This window comes from Cetorhinus maximus, chromosome 2, assembly GCF_964194155.1.
Source record: "Cetorhinus maximus chromosome 2, sCetMax3.hap1.1, whole genome shotgun sequence".
Taxonomy (NCBI): Eukaryota; Metazoa; Chordata; class Chondrichthyes; order Lamniformes; family Cetorhinidae; genus Cetorhinus; species Cetorhinus maximus.
In genome coordinates, this window is record NC_135880.1 from 29,063,016 (window position 1) to 29,084,487 (window position 21,472).

The 21,472-nt window shown below is 40.6% G+C and overlaps 1 protein-coding gene across 2 annotated transcripts in view; it reads left to right on the forward strand.

The window, feature by feature from the left end:
* The window catches only part of trappc11 (trafficking protein particle complex subunit 11), a 79,151-nt gene that overhangs the window by 23,062 nt on the left and 34,617 nt on the right, over positions 1-21,472 (forward strand). For both annotated transcript variants that reach the window (XM_078561864.1, XM_078561871.1), the window contains exons 6-17: positions 1,149-1,248; positions 2,822-2,895; positions 3,815-3,911; positions 4,798-4,931; positions 5,137-5,284; positions 7,977-8,070; positions 13,447-13,526; positions 13,644-13,722; positions 13,852-13,906; positions 17,593-17,738; positions 20,272-20,333; positions 20,431-20,563. In XM_078561864.1, the coding sequence (XP_078417990.1) occupies positions 1,149-1,248; positions 2,822-2,895; positions 3,815-3,911; positions 4,798-4,931; positions 5,137-5,284; positions 7,977-8,070; positions 13,447-13,526; positions 13,644-13,722; positions 13,852-13,906; positions 17,593-17,738; positions 20,272-20,333; positions 20,431-20,563 (1,202 nt within the window). The remainder of the gene's footprint in view (positions 1-1,148; positions 1,249-2,821; positions 2,896-3,814; positions 3,912-4,797; positions 4,932-5,136; positions 5,285-7,976; positions 8,071-13,446; positions 13,527-13,643; positions 13,723-13,851; positions 13,907-17,592; positions 17,739-20,271; positions 20,334-20,430; positions 20,564-21,472) is intronic.

Genomic DNA, 21,472 nt, shown 5'->3' on the forward strand with positions numbered 1-21,472 from the left:
CCACACTGCTGCTCCATGCTGCTTTAACTTGTGTCGGATCCCTCCTTTTATTGAAGTTCATGAAGCTGTTTTAAAAAAAAAAGCTAATGGAATTCTTGGTTTCATTTATGTTTTATCTAGAGGTATAGAATATAAAAGTGAAGAGGTAACCATGAACCTGTACGAGTTAGGATGTTGTGTGCGGCATTGGAATTCGCAATGTAGGAAGGATATGGTGACCTGTTTTTAGCGAAGGTGCCATAAAGATTAATTAGGATGCTACCTTCTATGAGGAAATGCTAATATGAATAAAATTTGAAAAATTGGAGCTTTTTCTAGCTGATTTATTGGGTTTAAAACTAAGAAAGGATAGGGCAGAGTAGCAGTTTAGGACCGTTGGCACAAGACTTATTGTACGAGATTTGGAACGAGGGGACGCTTCTTTCACAGACTTTTGAGGTTGGAATTGACTTTCATGGTTAGTGCTTGAGGCATAATATTAACATTCAATCTTAGATTAAATCGGTGGGTGAAGAAAAGAGGGATTAAGGGATATGGTTACAAGGTGGGTAAATGTGATTAAGATTATTTGTTGGCTTGAGTGGTAAATGCTGACATGGACTGGTTGGGCTGAACATCCTGTTTCCATGTTGTAACTTCTATATATTTTTGTACAGTAGAGGTTTAAGGAGAATGGCTATACAGTTCAGGTGGCTAAGGGTATCATATCAATGGGGCTTTGTCAGTATCACCCATGTCCTGAGATCAAATTGCAAATAAATTCAGTTTATATTCTCTCGGGTTCCTTCATTTAGAATTCCACAATCTTGGGGCTGTGTTTCTTTAATGTAATTAAAAGCTCTTGAAGTTTAGCAGGCTGTCTCTTTATTTAAACAGTTTGCTTGATATTCATAAACCATGTTAACTATCCATTATGGCCGTAAACTGATAACCTTGTACCATGGCCAAACTAAGTCCAGAAAGAATTATGGTTGAATAAAATTAACATTTCTAGCATATTAGTATCTCCCACAGTTTTAATATACTGCTTCATTGCTGATGGACTTTGCTTGCTGGGATGTTGATGTTAAATCATATCAAGTATTTACATTTTTATAGCATTTTTTTTACACATTAACAATACACATTTTTGTTTTGTCATTTTGTAGGTTAGAGAATGCTTTTTATGAGCATGCACAGACATATTATTACACAGAGATCCGGAGAGTTAAATCTCACAAAGAATTCTTGAACAAGACAACTCATCAGGTAAGTAGAGTTAAGGGCACGGGCAGGGGAGTGGAGTGGAAGCGGTGGCGAGTCCTGTCATACCCAGTCTGAATGCATTAATGCTTGTATAGTATCCTCCGATTTAGGTTGGGGACTGTTCGTTTTAGACTAGCTATAGTTAATAATGTAGAGCACTAGATGGTTGGGAGTATTTTACAAAGCTGTAGCTCTGATGCCAACCACAGCTCAGCATCAAAATTTCAAAACTTCTCCCTGGCCTTAGACATGAGAGTTTTCACAGAATAGTTACAGTTACTGCGTAGGAGGAAACCATTTGTTATACTTTACTGCAGCCCCATACTAACCCCACCCTGATCCTTTTAAATTCCTCCTGTTCAATTTATCCCATTCCCTTTTAAATGATCTAGTCTCTGTCTTAATCACAACTTGTGGTGAAATATCCTGTAGCCTAATAGCCCTCAGTAGCAAAACCATCACCACCTTCCCCATTTGTCCATCAGTGGATGCTGTCTTTCACTAGCTACCTGCACTAAAGCCCCCAGGTTTCACTTGCTCCTTTGTCTTGATTCCACTTCCATTCACCATGTTGCTGTCCACTTGGCTTTGTCAGAAATGCTGGGCCTCACATGTACCTCGTTCCCCAGTCTCCCTCCCTCTTGCCTGTCTGAGCCCCAGTGACCTAACTTCTCTCTTCCCACCACACCCCCCAACCACTCATTCTTCTGGCTCCCAAACAGCTGTCACTCTTTCCCTACTCCCACTAAACAGCCAGTGTTGTTTTTGGTCACCATTAAATACAGGCTGGCTCTCTGCAGCAAGTGGATGTAAGGTGACATTTCTGTGGCAGCAGCATGTAATGGTTGGTGTTACAGAGCAGTGGGAATCCATTCAAACACATACTTCTAGGCAATCTGGTAGGGGTGGCAATCTTAATTATGATTGGAAGAGTAGTCAAAGGGCTGTTTTGCTTTGTTAATTGCATTACATAATTAGATGTTTTGGAAAGCTTCAATCGTTGACTATTTTATATAAAAGGGTTCAGTTATTACTAAGGGATCTCCCATGCCCCTGGTGTTGCTCAGTGGGCAACCTGGGGTCTGGAGCACAAAGGCCTAGCGTGCCTTTTTAAGATCAATGATGTAAACATTTGCTATTTGAATTCCGATAATGGAAGTAAATTAGAGGCAAGTTAACTGCTTGAAAACTTCAGATCCAGATCAGTGGCTTTATTTTGTAAAGGCATTATTTTGTATCTGTAAAGAAATGGGACATATGAGAAGCAATAATAAATTATTTATTTGGGTTTATTACTTTGGGGCTGGATAATACCCGTTCATTTGCAAACTGTATATCAAAGTAATTTTGGAATTATTGCACTTCATATAACCAATTAAAACTCCTTGGAAATGATTAACACTTTAACAGCATGCATCTAGAATTGAAATGTGACCCCATTGTGGAATCTATTCACAGCTAACAGTCCAGTAAGCAGTGCGTTGCATTGTACAATCTGATTAGGTCAGATCTTTCTGATTTAAAGAATGTCAATATTCTTTCTTTGTAGTTTAAACATGTGCCTATTTTTTGATAGCTCTTATTTGTGAGACATCAATTCAAAACGGCTTTCTTCAGCGAATTGAAACAGGATACACAAAATGCATTAAAGTAAGGCTTTTATTAATTGGTAATATTCTTAGTCTTTGTTATATTTACTATTATAATTGGTTTCTATTTATTTTGTCTAACCGTCTGGATTGTAATTGACCTGAACAAAAACCTGACTGGGGGAGGAAAAATTATTTGTCGTTTTTTTCCCATTATTTTTTCCCCCAGTTTTAGAGGCAGTGACTTGTTCATGAGTGGTAATGGATGCAAGAAGACGCCCAATAACTTACCCGAGTGATAATTGATAAGTCAGCCTACATGGTGATTGTCAAATACCTATTTGAAAAGAGGTGTATCACAACTAAGAACAGATCAGCCCTCATCCGACATTCAGTCTAAGGGGTGATGAGATGAAATAAAGTTCTTCACTATTTATATCTGTATTGAAGTCATTGTAAACCAGCAATTAATCTTGGAACCTTTTGGTTTAATGTAGCTCATTACCATAGCATTCAGTATATTTAATTACTTCCAAATTGGGGAATTTTTTTTGATTTTAATTACCTCCAATCATCTTTCACTCTTCACTATAAGCTAAATCATTTTCATACTTGTGGAACCTGTGGACTGCTGCAGAGAAATAAACAGGAGCAACTATAAGTTCCAACTCTATCCAGTGAACAAACGTTAATAAAAACGCATGTCTTTATTCAGAGTTTGGAGTGGAAATAGCATTCAGCTTTTCATCTTTTCAGTTGCCAACCTGACCATTTGTTGCATCTTCTCTCCACTCTTCTAGCACAATGCAGAATTGAATTAGTATGTTTGAATGTTCGGCTTTGTGTTATGTCAGCATTACGCCTGACAAAAACTTAGCAATTGTTATAACACTGCTTCCTAACAAAATACTTGCTGAATGTTCATCCTAACCGCGTCGTACCTCGGTTATCTGTTTATTTGAAGGTATCTTCATTTTCAGGAACTATAGAACGGCCTATAACCTTGTACATGAACTGAGAGCCCATGAGACCAACATGCTTGAAATCAAGACCATGGCTGGATTCATCAACTATAAGGTGATTATGCAAATTATTAATTATAGTGTTATTTTGCCAGCTGATTATGGAGTTAACCACATTGCCATAGGTGAATGCAATAGCTAGAAGTAACTAATGTTTATTTATTGCAGCAGTTTTGAAACTTTCTGCCTGCTTTTCAAAAGAAAGCAGCGCTATTAATCTTGAAAGCATTGAAAGGTGACAAAAACAACTCTTTTGTAAGTTAACATGCAGAGTATCTGCAATCTAATGACCTTGTGGATTTTTAAGGTTTGAGTAGTCTGTTTTGAAAATCTAGCATCTATGACACAATCTCCATTGTTGCTTGCCCAGTTCATTTTAGTTCTATTTTATCTTGCATAGAGCAGTTTCAAATTCTATAGCCTGTTTACTATTTGATGCAAGCATGTATTCTATCATGAACTAGATGTTCCTTAGGAATGTGCTCAATTGGAAATTGTTATAACTGCTTTTATGAAAAGCAAAAGTAAATAGTGAAGCATTCAGTGGTTGGATAAAGTAAAGTTGGGAAGATTTATATTTTTCACTCAGCGGTTTATCTCTAATTACTTCCAAAAATAAAATTCATTTGATTCATTAATATATTGCCTTCCCACTGTAAGCTGAACAAAATTTCATCTTGTGAAATTTTGGCTAGGAATCTGGTTTAGCAAGTTTTTTTTAAACAGTAAAAAGGGAGCACAAGTACATCTATTCAAATCAAAGCATGAGTCGCGACTGATGTATTTACTTGCTTTGATGTGGTACCAAACCTAAAACAGAGATAGGAGTTAGGATCACAAACAATTCATGAATATTGTGGGTGCCTGGAATACCTTGGGATACAATTGACAAGGGCGTGAAGATTTCATTTTGCTTTCTGCTTCTATCCCCCCCCCACCAGATTTGTCGTTTATGTTTCCAACACAATGCTCCATTGGATGCCATCGCGCAGTTTCGTAAGCATGTGGATTTATGCAAAAAGAAGATAGGAAGTGCAGAACTGGCATTTGAACACACAGCCTGGATGTCTAAACAGTATGACCCTAGTGAATTTTTAACTTGTTATTGTTCCCTTTACCATGGATGGTTATGTGCACAGATTGTGGAGTGTGATAAACAAAAGTTTATTTATTTGTGCGTGTTCCTCACCTACCACTATTTATAGATTTATTGATGAAACCAGCTACTGGACGTTTTCTGGGAACTTATTTGTAATGCTTCCATTTCTTCCCTTTGTAAGATTTCAAGCATTTGGGGATTTGTTTGACGAAGCCATTAAACTTGGCCTCACAGCAATTCAGACCCAGAACCCTGGCTTCTATTACCAACAGGCGGCATACTATGCACAAGAACGCAAACAACTGGCGAATCATCTCTGCAACCATGATGTATGTAAAGTTTCCAAGAAATATGGGGTTAAGCTATCTATGGTAGTTTGTGATTATTAATAAAATGTGTTTATGCTCCATTATTTCACGGAATGTGCTTTCTGAGGCATTTTCTGAATATCAAATTTGTGGCTGGTTAGGATATAAGATTGAAATGTTTTTTATAGATATGCTGTTGGTACTCATAGATTTTTGTGTGGGGAGGGAAGAGATCATTAACCACGAGGAAATAAATTTGTGGCTTAAATTAACTGTTTCGAAGGATTTAATTTGTGATTCAAGAGAATTCTGTTCTAAAACACCACCTACTGGAGGGAAGATTTCTCTCTATTGAGCATTTGACCCATGCATATTTTTGACTTTACAAAGACAGTGGGATCACAGCCTAGTGCATAATACTTCTGAATTACTTAATGCTTGTAAGGTTAGGTATGTGAAATCTATAAGGCAGAATTTTCTGCCTGTCGGGTGGGCGGGCGGGCAGGCCCGACCCAATCGCTGGCGGGTGCGGAGCTGATCGCCGCCAGCGAAGCAGGCCACACCGCCATTTTACATGGGCGGGCCAATTAAGGCCCGCCCAGTGTGACGTCCACCGGGAAGTGCTGTGCGCTCCCTGTGTGGGCGGGGGGGATTTCCTAAAATCGAGAGTGCGCTCTTTCGCGCATGCACACGAAAGAGCGCACATCTCCCTGAGGCTAAGTACAGCCTCAGGGAGATCACTTCGACTTTTAAAACTATTAAAAATAGAGAAAAGAAAAATCCCTTACATGTCCCCTCATGTGACAATGTCACGAGATGGGACATGTTCATAATTTACAGAATAACTTTATTACAATTTTTAAAACCCTGCATGAAACCTCATCCCGCCGCTGGATGAGGTTTCATGTTTTCTCTATTTGCTGCCGGGGCTCCTGGCCTGCCCGCCAGCCTTAAGGTTGGACAGGCAGGTCCTTTAATTGGTTACATGATCCTGTCAATGGTCTCAAGTGGCCATTGACAGGTCGGCGGGCCCGCAGCTGATTTTTGCTGCGCCCCCGCCTTCCTAAAAATTTAAATGGGGCAGGATGGCGTCGGCGGTTCCGCCCCACATCATCCCACGTCATTTTACGCGTCGGTGAGCGGGCCCCGCCCCCTGCTCACCAGCAAAATTCTGCCCATAGCATTTGTTCGTATCCTAAATATTTTGTAAATTGCAATAGCTGTATAGTGACACATTAATTTTCTTGCGCTCCTGCTATCCATGTTCTTGATTATTTGCAATCATTTTGTGACTAATGGTAGACCTGTGCAAGTTAGGGCGGCCAGAGTGTTACTTTCTTCACTCACCTTCGCCATGCTCTTGCAACTTGTAGAGCACTGATCTCAAAGAGCTACCGATGTGGCCATCTAAATGAACACCTGCAGAAGCAGAGCACTTTCCGATTCAAACTTATTCCATTTGCCTTGTTTAACATGAATATGTACAGTTTTGGCCCCTGTATTTAAGAGAGGATATACTGGCAGTGGAGGCAGTTCAAAAGAGATTCACTAGGCTGATTCCTGGGATAAAGTGGTTGACTTCTCAAGAATGGCTAATTAGGTTAGGCCTTTATTCGTTAGAGTTTAGAAGAATGAAGGGTGATCTTATTGAAACTACAAGATTCTGAGGGGGCTTGACAGGTTGGGTGGATGTTGAGAAGATGTTTCTACTGGTGGGGGAATCTCGAACTGGGTACATGGTTACAGAATAAGGGGACACTCAATTAAAAGTGAGATGCGAAGGAATTTCTTCTCGGAGGGTAATGATTCTGGGATTCTCTACCCAGGAGAGTTGTGGAGGCTAGATCACTGAAAGTATTTAAAGAGGGGGTAGATAGATTTTTAAAAATTGGGGAGTTGAGGGCTATGAGGAGCTGGCATGAAAGAGGAGCTGAGGCCTGGGGCAGATCAGCCATGATCTTATTGAATGGCGGGGCAGGCCTGAGGGGCCGAATGGCCTACTCCTCCTATTTCTTATGTTACCTATTAAATTTAAAATCCATTCCACTGAGGAGGCTGCCAAATAAGTCATTGGGGCTGAGGAATAAGGAAAGGATATGGTTGGCAGTTAAAGGAACATTTTTGTCCAACTGAGTTCCAAGGTCTTGGATCTGGAAGATTAATTGTTCATTCAGCAGTTCCAGCTCCATTTGATTTTGCTGGGAAGAGCTGGGCAACCAAGGAGTTTGCTGATTGGAGAGACCAACAGGGGGATAGAGACAGGATATTCGGAATCCAGCAGCAATTGTTCATACAGTTTGGGTACTTTCAGTTATCTGCTGGTGACTTACCTCTTGGTGGATTATCAAGGCTCCACTCTATATGCACATGGATGCACCTCTGTTGCTTTGCTTATTAGCTAATGTAAAGCATATCCTAGTTCCTAAGTAGGGTCCCATTTGGGTGCGTAACTGAGATGCATATTGATAACTACACGTGAATTGGAGTACTTCAGTCCAATGTCCATAAATTATTCAATTTATATTGCATGTTTATGTTGAGAGTCCATGATATTTTGTAGGCTGCCAGCAGCTTAACTGAATGTAAAGCATTTAAGATTGAGGGAGTCAAATGGAATTCTCTTGTTTGACCGTTTCACATTTTGTCACTTGAAATATTTGAATGGATAGTTTCTTATGTATTTATTCTGTCGTATTATGTTTATTCTTTGTAGTCCTCTACCACCTATCCTAGTCCTGACCCGTTGGAGACGCCTGCTGGAGTGTTGGACTTTTTTGGGCAAAGACCTTGGAGGCAAAGTCATCAAAGTAAGGCAAGAATTACCTTCAAAATAATTTAATGAAGTAAAAAGCTTTGATGTGTGCAAACTGTGATCTAGGAAAGATTTTTAAAAAAATCTTGTGGTCAAAACATGAATTCCTGTCATTGCTCTTAATTGCCCTAGTTTTAAATGTATGTTCTGGTCAGAGATGAGGCAAGTTTAATGTGTTTGTTTGGCTTGTGAGACTGTCCCAACATGCTCGAAGTGTTCTGACACCATTAGTTATTGTGTATTTAATTATGTGCCACTGCTGGCCAAGACCTGTGTTAGTGTTGCTCATTGTTTAGATTTTATCAGATGTCAAAAGTTGCTTTGTTAACGAGTCAAACCTCTAAGCTATATCATAGCTCAAAAAAAGCCTTTCATGTTTTTGTTGAATCTGAAAGCCCAGTTATTTACTAAAAGAAGGAAGCCACAAGGTTTTTGGTATATATCAAAAAGATTTTAACACAAAAATCAAAGAACATGAATACTAATACATATCTTAAACAACCAGATACTTTAAAGATATTAAAAGTACAATGAACTCGGTTACTTGTAATCTAAGCCAAATTATTAAATCACATTTCCTTCTACCCCCATTGTACTTACACCCCAACAAACTCAAGTCAAATACTTATCAAAAATTGGAAGATTAGCCACTTGGTCTGAGCACTGCTTCGAAGATTCATGTAAGGGTTGAGATTTCTTGGATCCTTTGTTTACACCTGGCGAAGGTGTTACTTCAAGTCTTTTCCAACCTCCTTATGTTTGCAAACTCTCCGTTCAACTCAGGCGTCTTAAGTGTAACCACCGTGGGTCAGAACTGTCCTAGTTCTAATACTCTTTTTTTAACTCTGGAGTTTGGGTCTAAAACTCTCTCACTGTCCTCAGCTTGGCTATGCTTGAAGTCTAACTCGCTGTTTGGAGTAAAAGCAAAATATTGCAGATGCTGGAAATATGAAATAAAAACAGAAAATGCTGGAAAAACTCAGTTCTGAAGAAGGGTCATACAGACTCCAAAAGTTAACTCTGTTTCCCCCTCCAAAGATGCTGTCAGATCTGAGTTTTCCCAGCATTTTCTGTTTTTATTATCTCTGTTAGAAGCTCTTCAGTTAACAAGAGTTTTAAACTCCTTTAACCAACACACAAAATGTCAACTAAACTCCTTTGAGAGAGATGCTTTCTGCCACCTGCTTATTCTGAAACTTAAAACTAAGCTGTTCAAACACAGAACCACCTACAGGGACTACTTGCCCTATAATTAACTAATGGACTCTTTTTTAATGGTTACCTCCCAGGCAACTTGGTTACATAATCATTTACTGAAACACAGCTGCTTTTTTACCAGAAATCAGATCCTAGAGAAACCTAATTCTTGAAGGGACCAGATGGATTCTCCCATTGCTTCGACAGATGAATGTTCAGCAAACTATACTCTAGGCTAATATCATCTCGTGTGACACTAGGCCCTGTCTCGATTTGTATAACCAATTGCAAATACTGCACATGAAGTCAGTGTTGGAGGGATGGATGGACATCTGTGTTATTGGGATTTTGTCTTGCCACCTGACGTTGCAAATAGATCTCAGACAGTGAAGATGAAATGCTTCTAGTTGCTTTATGTGAGCTGGTAGGTTGTCCAAGTCTCGCACCCATAATGAACCACTGTAAGAACCACTGCCTGGTAGACTTTAATCTTTGTTCTGAGACAAGCTCCATGCTCTTTACAAAGTTTGTAGTGAGCCTGCAAAACGCTGAACTTGCTTTTGCCAGGTGATGGTTGCTTTCGTCATCCAACGAAGTGTTATTGGAGACGATACTCCTAAGTTAGCAAAACGTCTGTACAGAATGGAGGAGTGTGTTGTTGATAGTGACTGTAGGGTCTTGGAGTATGTGGCCAGGGGTGGGTTGATTAAAGATCTTGGTCGTCTTCAGAATTAATGTCCGGCCAAAGTGTTCTGAGGCTAGGGCAAAATGATCAGTAAGCAACTGAATGTACTTGAGTTTGTGTTATGAGAGCTCAGTTGTCTGTGAACAAGCACTCATTCAGTAGCTGTTCAGTAACCTAAGAGGTTGCCATCTGTCCTGAATTTAATGTGTACCCCTGTGTCAAGGTCTTTGAGTACATACTGGAGCATGGCTGAGAAGTATATGGCAAACAGAACCGGAAACAATGCTTGCTTAGTGGGCGTTGAAAACAGGAAAGGCATCCAATGACATACCACTTTGCATCATGCTGATCATCATGCCGTAGTAAAACGAGCGAATGACACTGATCATCTTTTCAGTGCAGCCATATTTGCACAGGGCCTTTCTGGTTGACTGTGTCAAAAACTTTGGTCAGGTCAACGAACACCATATTGAGGGGCCATTACCCCACGTGAAATATAGGGTTTTCTCCCCAAAAGCACACGGGCCATCACATCACATCCAACAGACATCTCAAAGCACTTTTCAGCCAATTAGGTACTTTTGAAGTGCAGAGGAGGTGATGGTATAGTGGTATTGTCACTGGACTGGTAATCCAGAGACCCAGGGTAATGCTCTGGGGACCTGGGTTCGAATCCCACCATGGCAGATGGTGGAATTTGAATTCAATAAAAACCGGGAATTAGAAGTCTGATGATGACCATGAAACCATCGCCGATTGTCATAAAAACCCATCTGGTTCACTGATGTCCTTTTAGGGAAGGAAATCTGCCGTCCTTACCTGGTACTCCAGACCCATGTAAATATGGTTGACTCCTAAATGCCCTCTAAACAAGGGTAATTAGGGATGGGCAATAAATGCTGGCCTAGCCAGCAATGCTCACATCCCATGGATGAATACAAAAAAGGACTTACAGGAATTTCGGGAGTAGATGCAAGTTTTAAAAAAAAATTTCCGCTCCCACCCCTGAGGCCTGTAAACAACAGGCAAGCTGTGGAGAATGTTGCTACTCACTTACCTCAGCTCCCCAAAGTGAAGCCCACCAAGTGCACACCGCCTGCATGCTGTCATGAAACACAGCGTGCTCTCCTGCCAATACGGCTGGGTTCCAAAAGCCTGGTGGGATACCCTTTTAATTATATGCTGATGTATTACAATTAGCTCCCCGCTGACTGCTGGTGGGAAACATGGCCTGCCATTGGCTGGCTGAGCGGCCGATTGTGACCTGCCTTCACACTGTCGTGAAGCAGGTCGCGCCATATTTTTTGTGCATGCCTATCTCACCTGCCGCCAGTGGGCTCGGAAAATTCTGCCTAAGGAGTTAGCAACAACTTTTTATGAATAAAATATGTATCTCCAAGTCTGCTGGAGTTCTATGAGTGACAAATCAGTGGGTGAGGCTATTCAGTGGATATATTTCATGTGTATTTTGAACAAAGCATTTTGACAAAGCTTTGCTGTGGGCCTTTTCGAGAATTGTGGAATTCATAAGCCATGTTACCAGCCTGAAAACTGGCAACAGAAAGCAGAAACTGGTGATAATGCAAGATTGGTATGGGGAGGGACAGCAGAATAAATATGTTTGAAGAACCAAATTGAATGCTATAATAGGCCAACATCATTATAGTTGCATTGCATGATCTGTTACAACGCTAAACAGGCCTGAGTGGTATAAAATTCCCTGCTTTTTGCGGTTATCTTTCTATTCTTAGGAGGTTTCAACTCCTAATCATTGTCCAGTGACCACTAGTGAATGCCTAACACCCTATGTAGAGGATCCAGTTGTGCTTTTAATGATGTTGCTTGAACAGTCTGTCAAAATTCACTCACTAACGACTCACCTGAAGGCTCTTGGAGGAGCTGATGGCTGGTGGCCACAGAACCTTGCTCTGCATGAACCTTCAGGAGACCATAACAAGAGAAGACATTAGACAAAGCTCTCATTACCAAAGACATTTCCTTTGTACTTGGGACATGCTTGTTTTCTTTTGTGGAAAACAATCAGTTGGATTGAACAGTTCTATTGAAGGTCTACACTTGTTTATATTTGATTTGAATGGCGTGAGTCTGTAGTTTTGCTTAATTATTTTTGGTTGTCATGGGGAAATTGAATAGAAAGATAACTGCAAAAAGCAGGGAATTTTGTACACCCAGGTCTGTTTAGTCGTGTAACATGGATCATGCAACAAACATTAAATAGTTTGACTAGAATCTCAGATAAGGAAACTTATGCATCCTCTATGGAAAGGATGAAAGAGATGAGAAGAAAACTGTAAATTCTGGAAATGCATTGGAGGCATGAATCTAAAATACAGGCACACTAGGCTGGGACTCATGATCAGAACTGCTGTCTAAAAGAGATCATCATTTATAGTAGTCCTAGGATATTAAGCAAAGATCAAAAGTATGAAACATTAACAACCTTCAAACAGAACCAGTAGCTTTATTTGTTTTTTAAGTGAATCACAGAATTATTACGATGCAAAAAGAAGCCATTTGGCCCATCATGTCTTCGTCGACTCTCAATGAGCAACTTGCCTAGTTCCATTCTCTCCATAACCCTGCATATTTTTCCTTTTCAAATAACATTTAATTCCCTTTCAAATGCTTCAACACACCACAGTCTCAGGCAGTGCATTCCAGACCCTAACTACTATTGCTTGTTATACTAATTACTTTAAATCTGTGCCTTCTCGTTTTCGACCCTTTTCCGAGTGAGAACTGTTTCTCCCTATCTGTTCTAAAGGAAGTTTTTTAATGGCGTTTTGGCAATGGTTTCATGGTCATTATCAGACTTTTAATTCCAGCTTTTTATTGAATTCAAATTTCACCATCTGCCATGGTGCGATTCGAACCCTGGGTCTCTGAAATACTTGTTCAGTGACAATACCACTATGCCACCACCTCCCCCTTCTCCAGTCTATCTTTGTAACTGAAGTTCGTCTTCTCAGGAACCATTATTGTGAATCTTTTCTGCACTCTCTCCAATGCCTTCATATCCTTCCTAAAGTGTGGCAGCCAGAACTGAACACAATACTCAAGCTGAGGTCAAACTAGTGACTTACACAAGTTCAAAATGCCCAAAGGGTTGTGTATTATTGAAAGCACATGATGGATGTAAAGTTAAATATGTACAATTTTAAATTTGTTTACCCCTTTAAAAGATAATGATGATATGTTGAGTGCATCTTGTTTTTAGAACTTTTAAGGTGATAACAATGGAAATGAGAAATCGCCCCGAGTTCCTAAAAATGAATGCATTCCATCCCCACGGCAACAGTGGTTGTCATTGAATTTGAATGGGCTGCAGTGTAACTGAAGCCCAGCTTTTACTAATGGTGAAATTGTCCCACTGTGATAGTATGACCACCCAGTAGGTTCCCCCCACTCTATTTCTTTCCAATGCCGTTGATTGTTCACATTTAATGGATTACAAACTGTCTTATTCAGGTATTGAACCACCAGATCCTGAGAAAGAGAAAGTTGGCATCCTGGCCCTTCAGCTCAAAGAAAGAGATGTTGACCACTCTGTAAGTATACTTTCCCTCAATGTAATCTACAATGAATACACAATGATTTAGACACCAGATTTAAACTATTTTGATGTGCAGGAACAATACCTGATTGCGAGTATTATTAATTGTCAGGAATTGATAATTACCCTCCTGAGTAATGCAGTGGCACAATTCAAGAAATACAAGTGTCCTCGAATGAAGAGCCATTTGAGTGAGTAGTGCACACCAAATAATTTTGGAACCAGAGCTGGCTCATGCTGGCCTTTTTGAATATGTTTTTGAGTGGGTTACTTGTCTGTGAAAACCATTTGTATGTCACTATTCTGTTCTGTGTTGACAGTGGTTCAAATGGGTGAGGAGTATTATTATGCCAAAGACTACAGCAAAGCGTTGAAGTGAGTACCTTCAGTTATCTGTTATGTAAAATGAACTTAAAAGACAGGCGTGGCCACATTTTAATGTATTTCAAGTTTCCACAACTATATTTGCATCACTGTACTGCTGTATTTTCGTGTATGCCTTTGTACTTTCAGTGCTGGTGTGGTATGAAACATATTTCGGTGTAATTATTTCCAAAATTCTGACATAGAGCATAATCCAATATAAAGACTGTTTTATCTCCAGTCAGTCTAATATCGGAAAACATCTCTCACTATATGGATATGATTTGTTTATTTCTAACACCTCTATCTGGATTATCTGAGTGAATTATTAAAGCTCAAATTCTGGAAGTTCTTCAGTCCATTCCAATGGAAACTGCATGGGGTTGCCTTGTTTCCTTTTCTCGCTTGTCTCTTAACAGACATTGTTCTGAATTAAAATTTTGGGTTTTTTTTTTAACTGAGATATATGTAAAGAAAAACACCTGATTTGCTGTATGTTCAAATGTATAAATGCAGTAAGAACTTTCAACCTGTAAGTGTTTATAAAAATATGTTTAAATCGAAAATGTTCAGAAGGCATTTACAAAAACATTTAACATAAATATTTTTTTGCCAAATTGGACATGCTAATGGTGTTAATTGAGGCAATTGGTAACGCTCCAGTTTTGTTTACTTGGTTTCATTTTTTAAAATCCAGTTGTATCAACAACTGTAATTCAAAGAAATTATATTTAAACATAGGAGAGATTTGTTGGCCTTAGCACCACATTTAGCGCATCGCTTCCATGAGGGCAGGCAGTGCTTTGGGCTTTACCTGTGTTGCCAGCACGACGTGCTTCATTAGTACCATTGAAGAATATCACGTGCGTCACACAGGTAAAAGCTCATGTCACTGCCTGCTCTGGTGAAATGGAGATGAGTTTGCGTAGTGTTGCTGGAAGCAGCACTATGCATGCAAATTTTTTCACCTACTGTCTTATATTTTAAGGATCTCTCAAAGTGCTTCATCTGGTAGCTAATTTTGAACAGAAAAATCAAATGAGATACTCCATGTATCTATCTATGATAATTATACTGAAGTGCTGTACCAGTAGATGGGTGAATGGGCTGCCTTGCTGCTGGTTTAATGTAGTGTCAGCACCAAGAGGTTCTTTCTTATGCAGTATGTAACACAAAATACTATGCATCCTGTTTAAATTTGCATTCCATAGAATGTCAGCTACTATTATTCCTGAATTTAATTTTGGTATTAGTAAAACAGGTGAAATATTACATAGGTACTAAAATAAAGCAGTGGTGCTGGATTGAAACACCAAAAGGAATTATACGAGAAAGTGTCCCCACTGCAAAATTGCAATATTTCCATGTGGAGTCATAGAATCATTACCACACACCGGCTTTTCCGTCCATTGAATCCATACCGGCTCCCTGTAGAGCAATTCAGTCAGTCTAATTCCCCCACTCTATGCCCATAGCCCTGCAACTTTACTTCATTAAGTATCCACACTGTTTCCTTTTGAAAACATTGGTCTCTGTTTCTGCCACCCTCAGCGAGTTCCAGGATATTACCACTTAGTGTGTATTTTTTTTAAGTGTTCCTCACATCTGCCCTGCATCTCTTGCATAAAATCTTAAAATTCATTGCTCCCTAGTCCTTGCACGATCAGCTGTTGGGGAAATATTTTGTTTGTCTATCAATCTAAAGTTATCATAATCTGCTGCACCTCTATCAAATGGAGTATAAAAATAGGGGAGGCTTGCTATAACTACAGGGCATTGGTAAGACTGCACCTAGAGTACTGCATACAGTTTTGGTGTCTTTACTCAATGAGGGATATACTGACATTGGAAACAATTCAGAGAAGATTCACTAGGCTGTTTCTGGGAAGAAAGGATTATCCTATGAGGGAAGATTGAGCAGGTTGGGCCTGTACTCATTAGAATTTACAAGAACGAGAGGTGATCTTGTTGAAACACGCAAGTTGCTGAGGGGGCGTTTCCCGACATGGGGGAATCTAGAACTAGGGGGCACAGTTTGAAAATAAGGGATCCCCTTTTAAGACTCAGATTGATGACTCGGGGGGTGGTTAATCTTTGGAACTCTCTACCCCAGAGAGTAGTGGACACTGGGTCATTGAATATGCTCAAGGCTGCATTAGACAGATTTTGATCTACAGGGAATCAAGAATTATGGGGGAAGGCCCGAAAGTGGAGTTAAGGCCACAATTAAGTCAGCCATGATCTTATTGAATGGTGAAACAGGCTCAAGGGCCTACAATTGCTCCTATTTCTTACATTCTATGTTCCTTCAATCTCCTTTGCTCCAAGGAGAATAACCTCAGCTTTTCCAACCTAGCCTTGTAGCTAAAATCTCATCCCAGAAATCATTCTGGTAAATCTCCACTGCATCCACTGAAGGTCCTTCACAACCTATATATATATATATATATATATATATATAAATAGTGGGAACCAGAACTGGATGTAATGCTCTAGCTTGGCCTAACCAGTGCTTTATACAGGTTCAACATAACTTGCTTGTTTTTGTACTCAATACTTCCATTTATGAAGTCCAAGATCCCCTATGCTTTTCTAATTACTCTGTGTGTCCTGTCACCTTCAAAGAGCCATGCATATGAACCCCCAGTTCCCTCTGTCCCTGCACATTCTAAAGCTGTATGATTGTCTATATTGCTTCTCCCACTCCCTTCTGCCAAAATGCATCGTCTCACACTTGTTTGTCACATCTCCAAGTCGGGTTATCATTGGCAAATTTTGAAATTTTACTCTTTCAGTATCCAAGTATGTATAATATATAAAGCAGTGGTCCAAGCACAAACATCGGAGGACACTATTTTCTACCTTCCTTCAGCCTGAAAAATAATCATTTAACTTGCTGTTTTCCATTCTTAAGAAATTTTTCATCCAAGCTGGCACTGACCCTCCTACCCCATAAACCTCAATTTTGTTAACCAGCCTTATATGGGGTACTTTGTCAAATTTTTTTTTTAACTCCATATAGACAACATCCATTATATTCCCTTCATCAGCCTTCTCTGTTATTTAATCAAAAAAATTCAAATAGATTATTTGAGCATAATTTGCCTTTTACAAATCCACCCTGATGCTCCTTAATTACCTCGAGCTTCCCCAATGTCTGATTTTTTTTTTCTTTTCTCCTGATTATTGTTTCTAAAAACCTACCCAGCACTCATGTTAAACTGACTGGCCTGTAGTTATGTTCTTGTACCCTTCCTTGAATAAGGATGTCACTTCTTTAGTGAAGAACAATACAAAGTACTCATTAAGTATCCTGGCCTTGCCCTGTGTCTCTAATGATATATTATCCCCTTTGTCCCTTTTGGACCTCTTTTTGCTTCCTTCATTGCAGTCAAGTAGACATACATCTGCTTTGTGTAGTGTTTGACAATGGGACACAGGTCTGCAACTCTGTTCATGGCTGATCCCACTCTACCTTGAGTGGTGGAGTGTCCAATTATTTTGTTACCATGTGATGGATCATTTCCTCTCATCATTTCCCCTTCCTCCTGTTGGAATCTATCTTTTTCTCTATGCCTTTGATTTTTGGCTTCTGTTTTATGTTAACTGCTGTCCTATTCTCCTCTTTCTTTACCAGTCTTATTTTCCTCTTTACTTTTCCTCCCAACTTACTGTTGAATATTTTTCCCCCCTTATAGGTTGCTGGATTATGTGATGTGTGATTACCGCAGTGAACGCTGGTGGAAGCTGCTTACCTTTATTCTGACCACTGCACTCAAATGCGCTTACCTGATGGGTCAAATCAAAGATTACATCACCTACTCCCTGGAGCTACTTGGGAGGTGTATCCTTGCTTCTCCAAAGCTACTGTTCCCAATATTTTTATGTTACTGGATATTCCTATATTGGACATCTCTTGATAACAATTTGGTTGGGTTGTAAGTGTTGTCTTTTTAATTTTTGGTGCCTCAGGGAATTGAGTGATTTGGGGAGAGGGCAGGCAAGTGGAATTGAAACCCAAAATCAGCCATGAATCGTATTAAATGGTGGAGCAGACTCGAGAGGCCATGTGGTCTATTCCTATTCCTTGTGTGGATAGTGAGAGCAGAGTTCAAACTTTTTTTTCCTTGTTCTTTTTAATTTCTCTAATATATCCTGAGTTATGCAACCAGAGGTGCAGGTGAGAGCATAGACCTGTGGCTATTGTGGTGATCTCCACAACTTCTGTCAGTGCAGCTCTGCCCTGCTAGAAAGAATAGCCTGATGTGAACACCACTCCTTTTGCTTCCTTCAGTGCAGTCAGGTAGATATACTACTGCTTTGTGTAGTGCTTGACAATGAGATACAGATCTGCAACACTGTTCATGGCCAATCCCACTCTACCTTGAGTGATAGTATGTCCAATTATTTTGTTACCACATGATGGATCATTTCCTCTCATCATTTCACCTTGCTTCCTCCTTTTAAAATCTTTTTCTCTATGCCTTTGATCACCTTCCGCACTCATTTCCCACCACAGCATGACACCGGAGCTGCTTTGAGACATTTTTTGTTGCTTGGCTCAATATAAATCAAATTGTAGCTGTCTTCAAAACTTCTGGATCTTCTCCAGATCAGCGAGTACCCAGCTGGCAATCTTTTCCATCTAATGTTGACCCTGACTCATGTGAATAAGGCTTTGCCTTACTTAACTTATGTTTTTTGTGGCCTGGATCTTATTCATTATCTAGACTAGAATTGACTTGCTCTGTTCAGTCAGTGTGGGAAGCGTGTTACCACTGGCTGTATTTGTATCTGTTAAACAATTTGCTTTTTCCTTTAAATATTGAGCTGAATGGTAAATGTTAATTTATTCAAGTAATAATACACTGCATGCACATTTGAACCTTTTGCTCTTTTTTTTCACTTCAGTTTTCTCCTGAACATAATAGGGACAGGAGAAAGCCATTTGGCCCCTCGAACCTGCTCTGCCATTCAATAAGATCATGGCTGATCTGATCGTGGCCTCAACTACAATTTCCTGCCTGTCCCCCCTCGCCCTTGACTCGCTTGTAGATTAAAAACCTGTCTAACTCAGCTTTGAATATATTCAATGGCTCTGCCTGCACTGCTTTTTGGGGAAGAGAATTCCAAAGATTAATGCCCCTCAGAAGAAATTGCTTCTCTCTGTTTTGAGACTTCTTATCCTGAAGCTGTGCCCCCTAGTTCTAGATAATTCCTGAACTTTGACTTGCTGGGATCCAGTTCCACTGATATTGGAAGCCCTTTGGTATCTCACCTAAGTGAACCAAGACAGGATATTAGATCATAAAGAGAAATGCGCCAATCCCACTGCTATTCTCTTATGACTCTTAACTGCCCTCTGAAATGGCCTAACAAGCCACTCAACCCAAAGAATGCCCCTTCCAGGTTCGTGTAAATTTCAAGGTAAATGGGGATAATGGCGTTGAGGTAGTAGATCAGCCATGATGTAGTTGTATGGCGGGACAGGCTTGAGGGGCCGAATGGCCTAACCCTGCTCCTATGTTCCTGCCTGCAGTTCATGGACCGCAGCTGTTCAAGAAGGCGGTTCACCACCACCTTCTCAAAGGCAATCAGGAATTGACTTTGCCGGTGATGCTCACATCCCATGAAAAGATTTTTAAAAATTGTTGAATACTTGTAGATATGCAGACTTTACAGCAGAGGTCGCTGGATAGCAAGCTGAAACACAACCTTGGTCAGATTTGAACCGATGGCAGGGTTTACTGTCCCTCCATTCGAAGGGTAGGCAAAGAATGCATCCCTGCTGATGCTGGCTGTCTTTCAGCTGTTCAATGCTCCGAGGAGCATTAATTGGCTGAAGGTGAGATGTCTGCCCCTCGCTCAGGAGGAAGCGCCGTGTCAGAGAGCTGCCGGCCAAGCACGTTGTGGGAGCGGTGGCTACTGGCTGGGACCACAAGCGGTCTCGCGCTTCAGTCCCAGAGCCACGATGCATGTACTTGCTGGGGGTGCATCGTGATGGGGTTGGGAGGCGAGGCTGGGTGGGAAGCAGCCCTTAAGTGGCCATTAATTGGCCTCAATTTGGGGCGGGTAGGAAGGCGGCTAAGGCCACCTGTAGAATTTGATGGGCCTCATTTACCTCCCCCCTGCCCCCGGCCTGCAAACCGCCAGCGGAGCTTGTCGAATTCTACCTTTTTTATTTTGTTCATTTTTTGTCGTTTAGAGTGAACAAATGATGTTGCGGCCAATTGTAAGGCCCCAGTGGTTGCCCTAGCTAAGTTTAGCTAACTTTGCCCATATCATGAAATTACTGTTCTTTCCTTGCTTGAAAAATGCTGCCAAGTTTGTATAACAGTTGATACTGTTCTGAGACCATTCCTTTACTAAAGTGACAGCTTCCACACTGAGTGATGAGCAGAAATCTCGTATAGAAAAGAATTTGATAAAAGTGTTGATGGTTAGTATTTGTCATAACAGTTTTAAAAATCTTTTAAAGGGAAGAAAAAATAAATTACATTACCCCTACTTTCACTCTTTCATATATATGTGTATAGAATGAGAGCCCTGCACCAGAACCTGATTGTGACTCCAAGGCCATCAAAGCTGCTCAAAAGGTGTGGGCAGATCGTATTTCATTAGCTGGAAGTAACATATTTACTATCGAGATGCAAGATTATGTGCCATTTGGTAAGTTTAATTTTTTTAATGAAATAGAAATATAGAAAATAGGAGCAGGAGTAGGCTATTCGGCCCTTCAAGCCTGCTCCGCCATTCATTATGATCATGGCTGATCATCCAACTCCATAGCCTGCTCCCGCTTTCTCTCCATATCCTTTGATCCCTTTCACCCCAAGAGCTATATCTAACTCCTTCTTGAAAACATACAATGTTTCAGCCTCAACTGCTTTCTGTGGTAGTGAATTCCACAGGCTCACCACTCTCTGGGTGAAGAAATTTCTCCTCAGCGCAGTCCTAAATGGTCTACCCCGTATCCTCAGACTGTGACCCCTGGTTCTGGACTCCCCTACCATCGGGAACATCCTCCCTGCGTCTGCTCTGTCTAGTCCTGTTAGAATTTTATAGGTTTCTATGAGATCCCCCCCCACCTCATTCTTCTGAATTCCAGCGAATGTAATCCTAACCGACTCAATCTCTCCTCGTATGTCAGTCTCGCCATCCTAGGAATCAGTCTGGTAAACCTTCGCTGCACTCCCTCTATAGCAGGAATATCCTTCCTCAGGTAAGGAGACCAAAGCTGCACACAATATTCCAGGTGTGGTCTCACCAAGGCCCTGTATAATTGCAGCAAGACATCCCTGCTCCTGTACTCGAATCCTCTCGCTATGAAGGCCAACATACCATTTGCCTCCTTTACCGCCTGCTGCACCTGCATGCTTACCTTCAGCGACTGGTGTACGAGGACACCCAGGCCTCGTTGCACATTCCCCCCTCTCAATTTATAGCCATTTAGATAATCTGCCTTCCTGTTTTTGCTACCAAAGTGGATAACCTCACATTTATCCACATTATACTGCATCTGCCATGCATTTTCCCACTCATTCCGCTTGTCCAAATCACACTGAAACATCTCTGCAT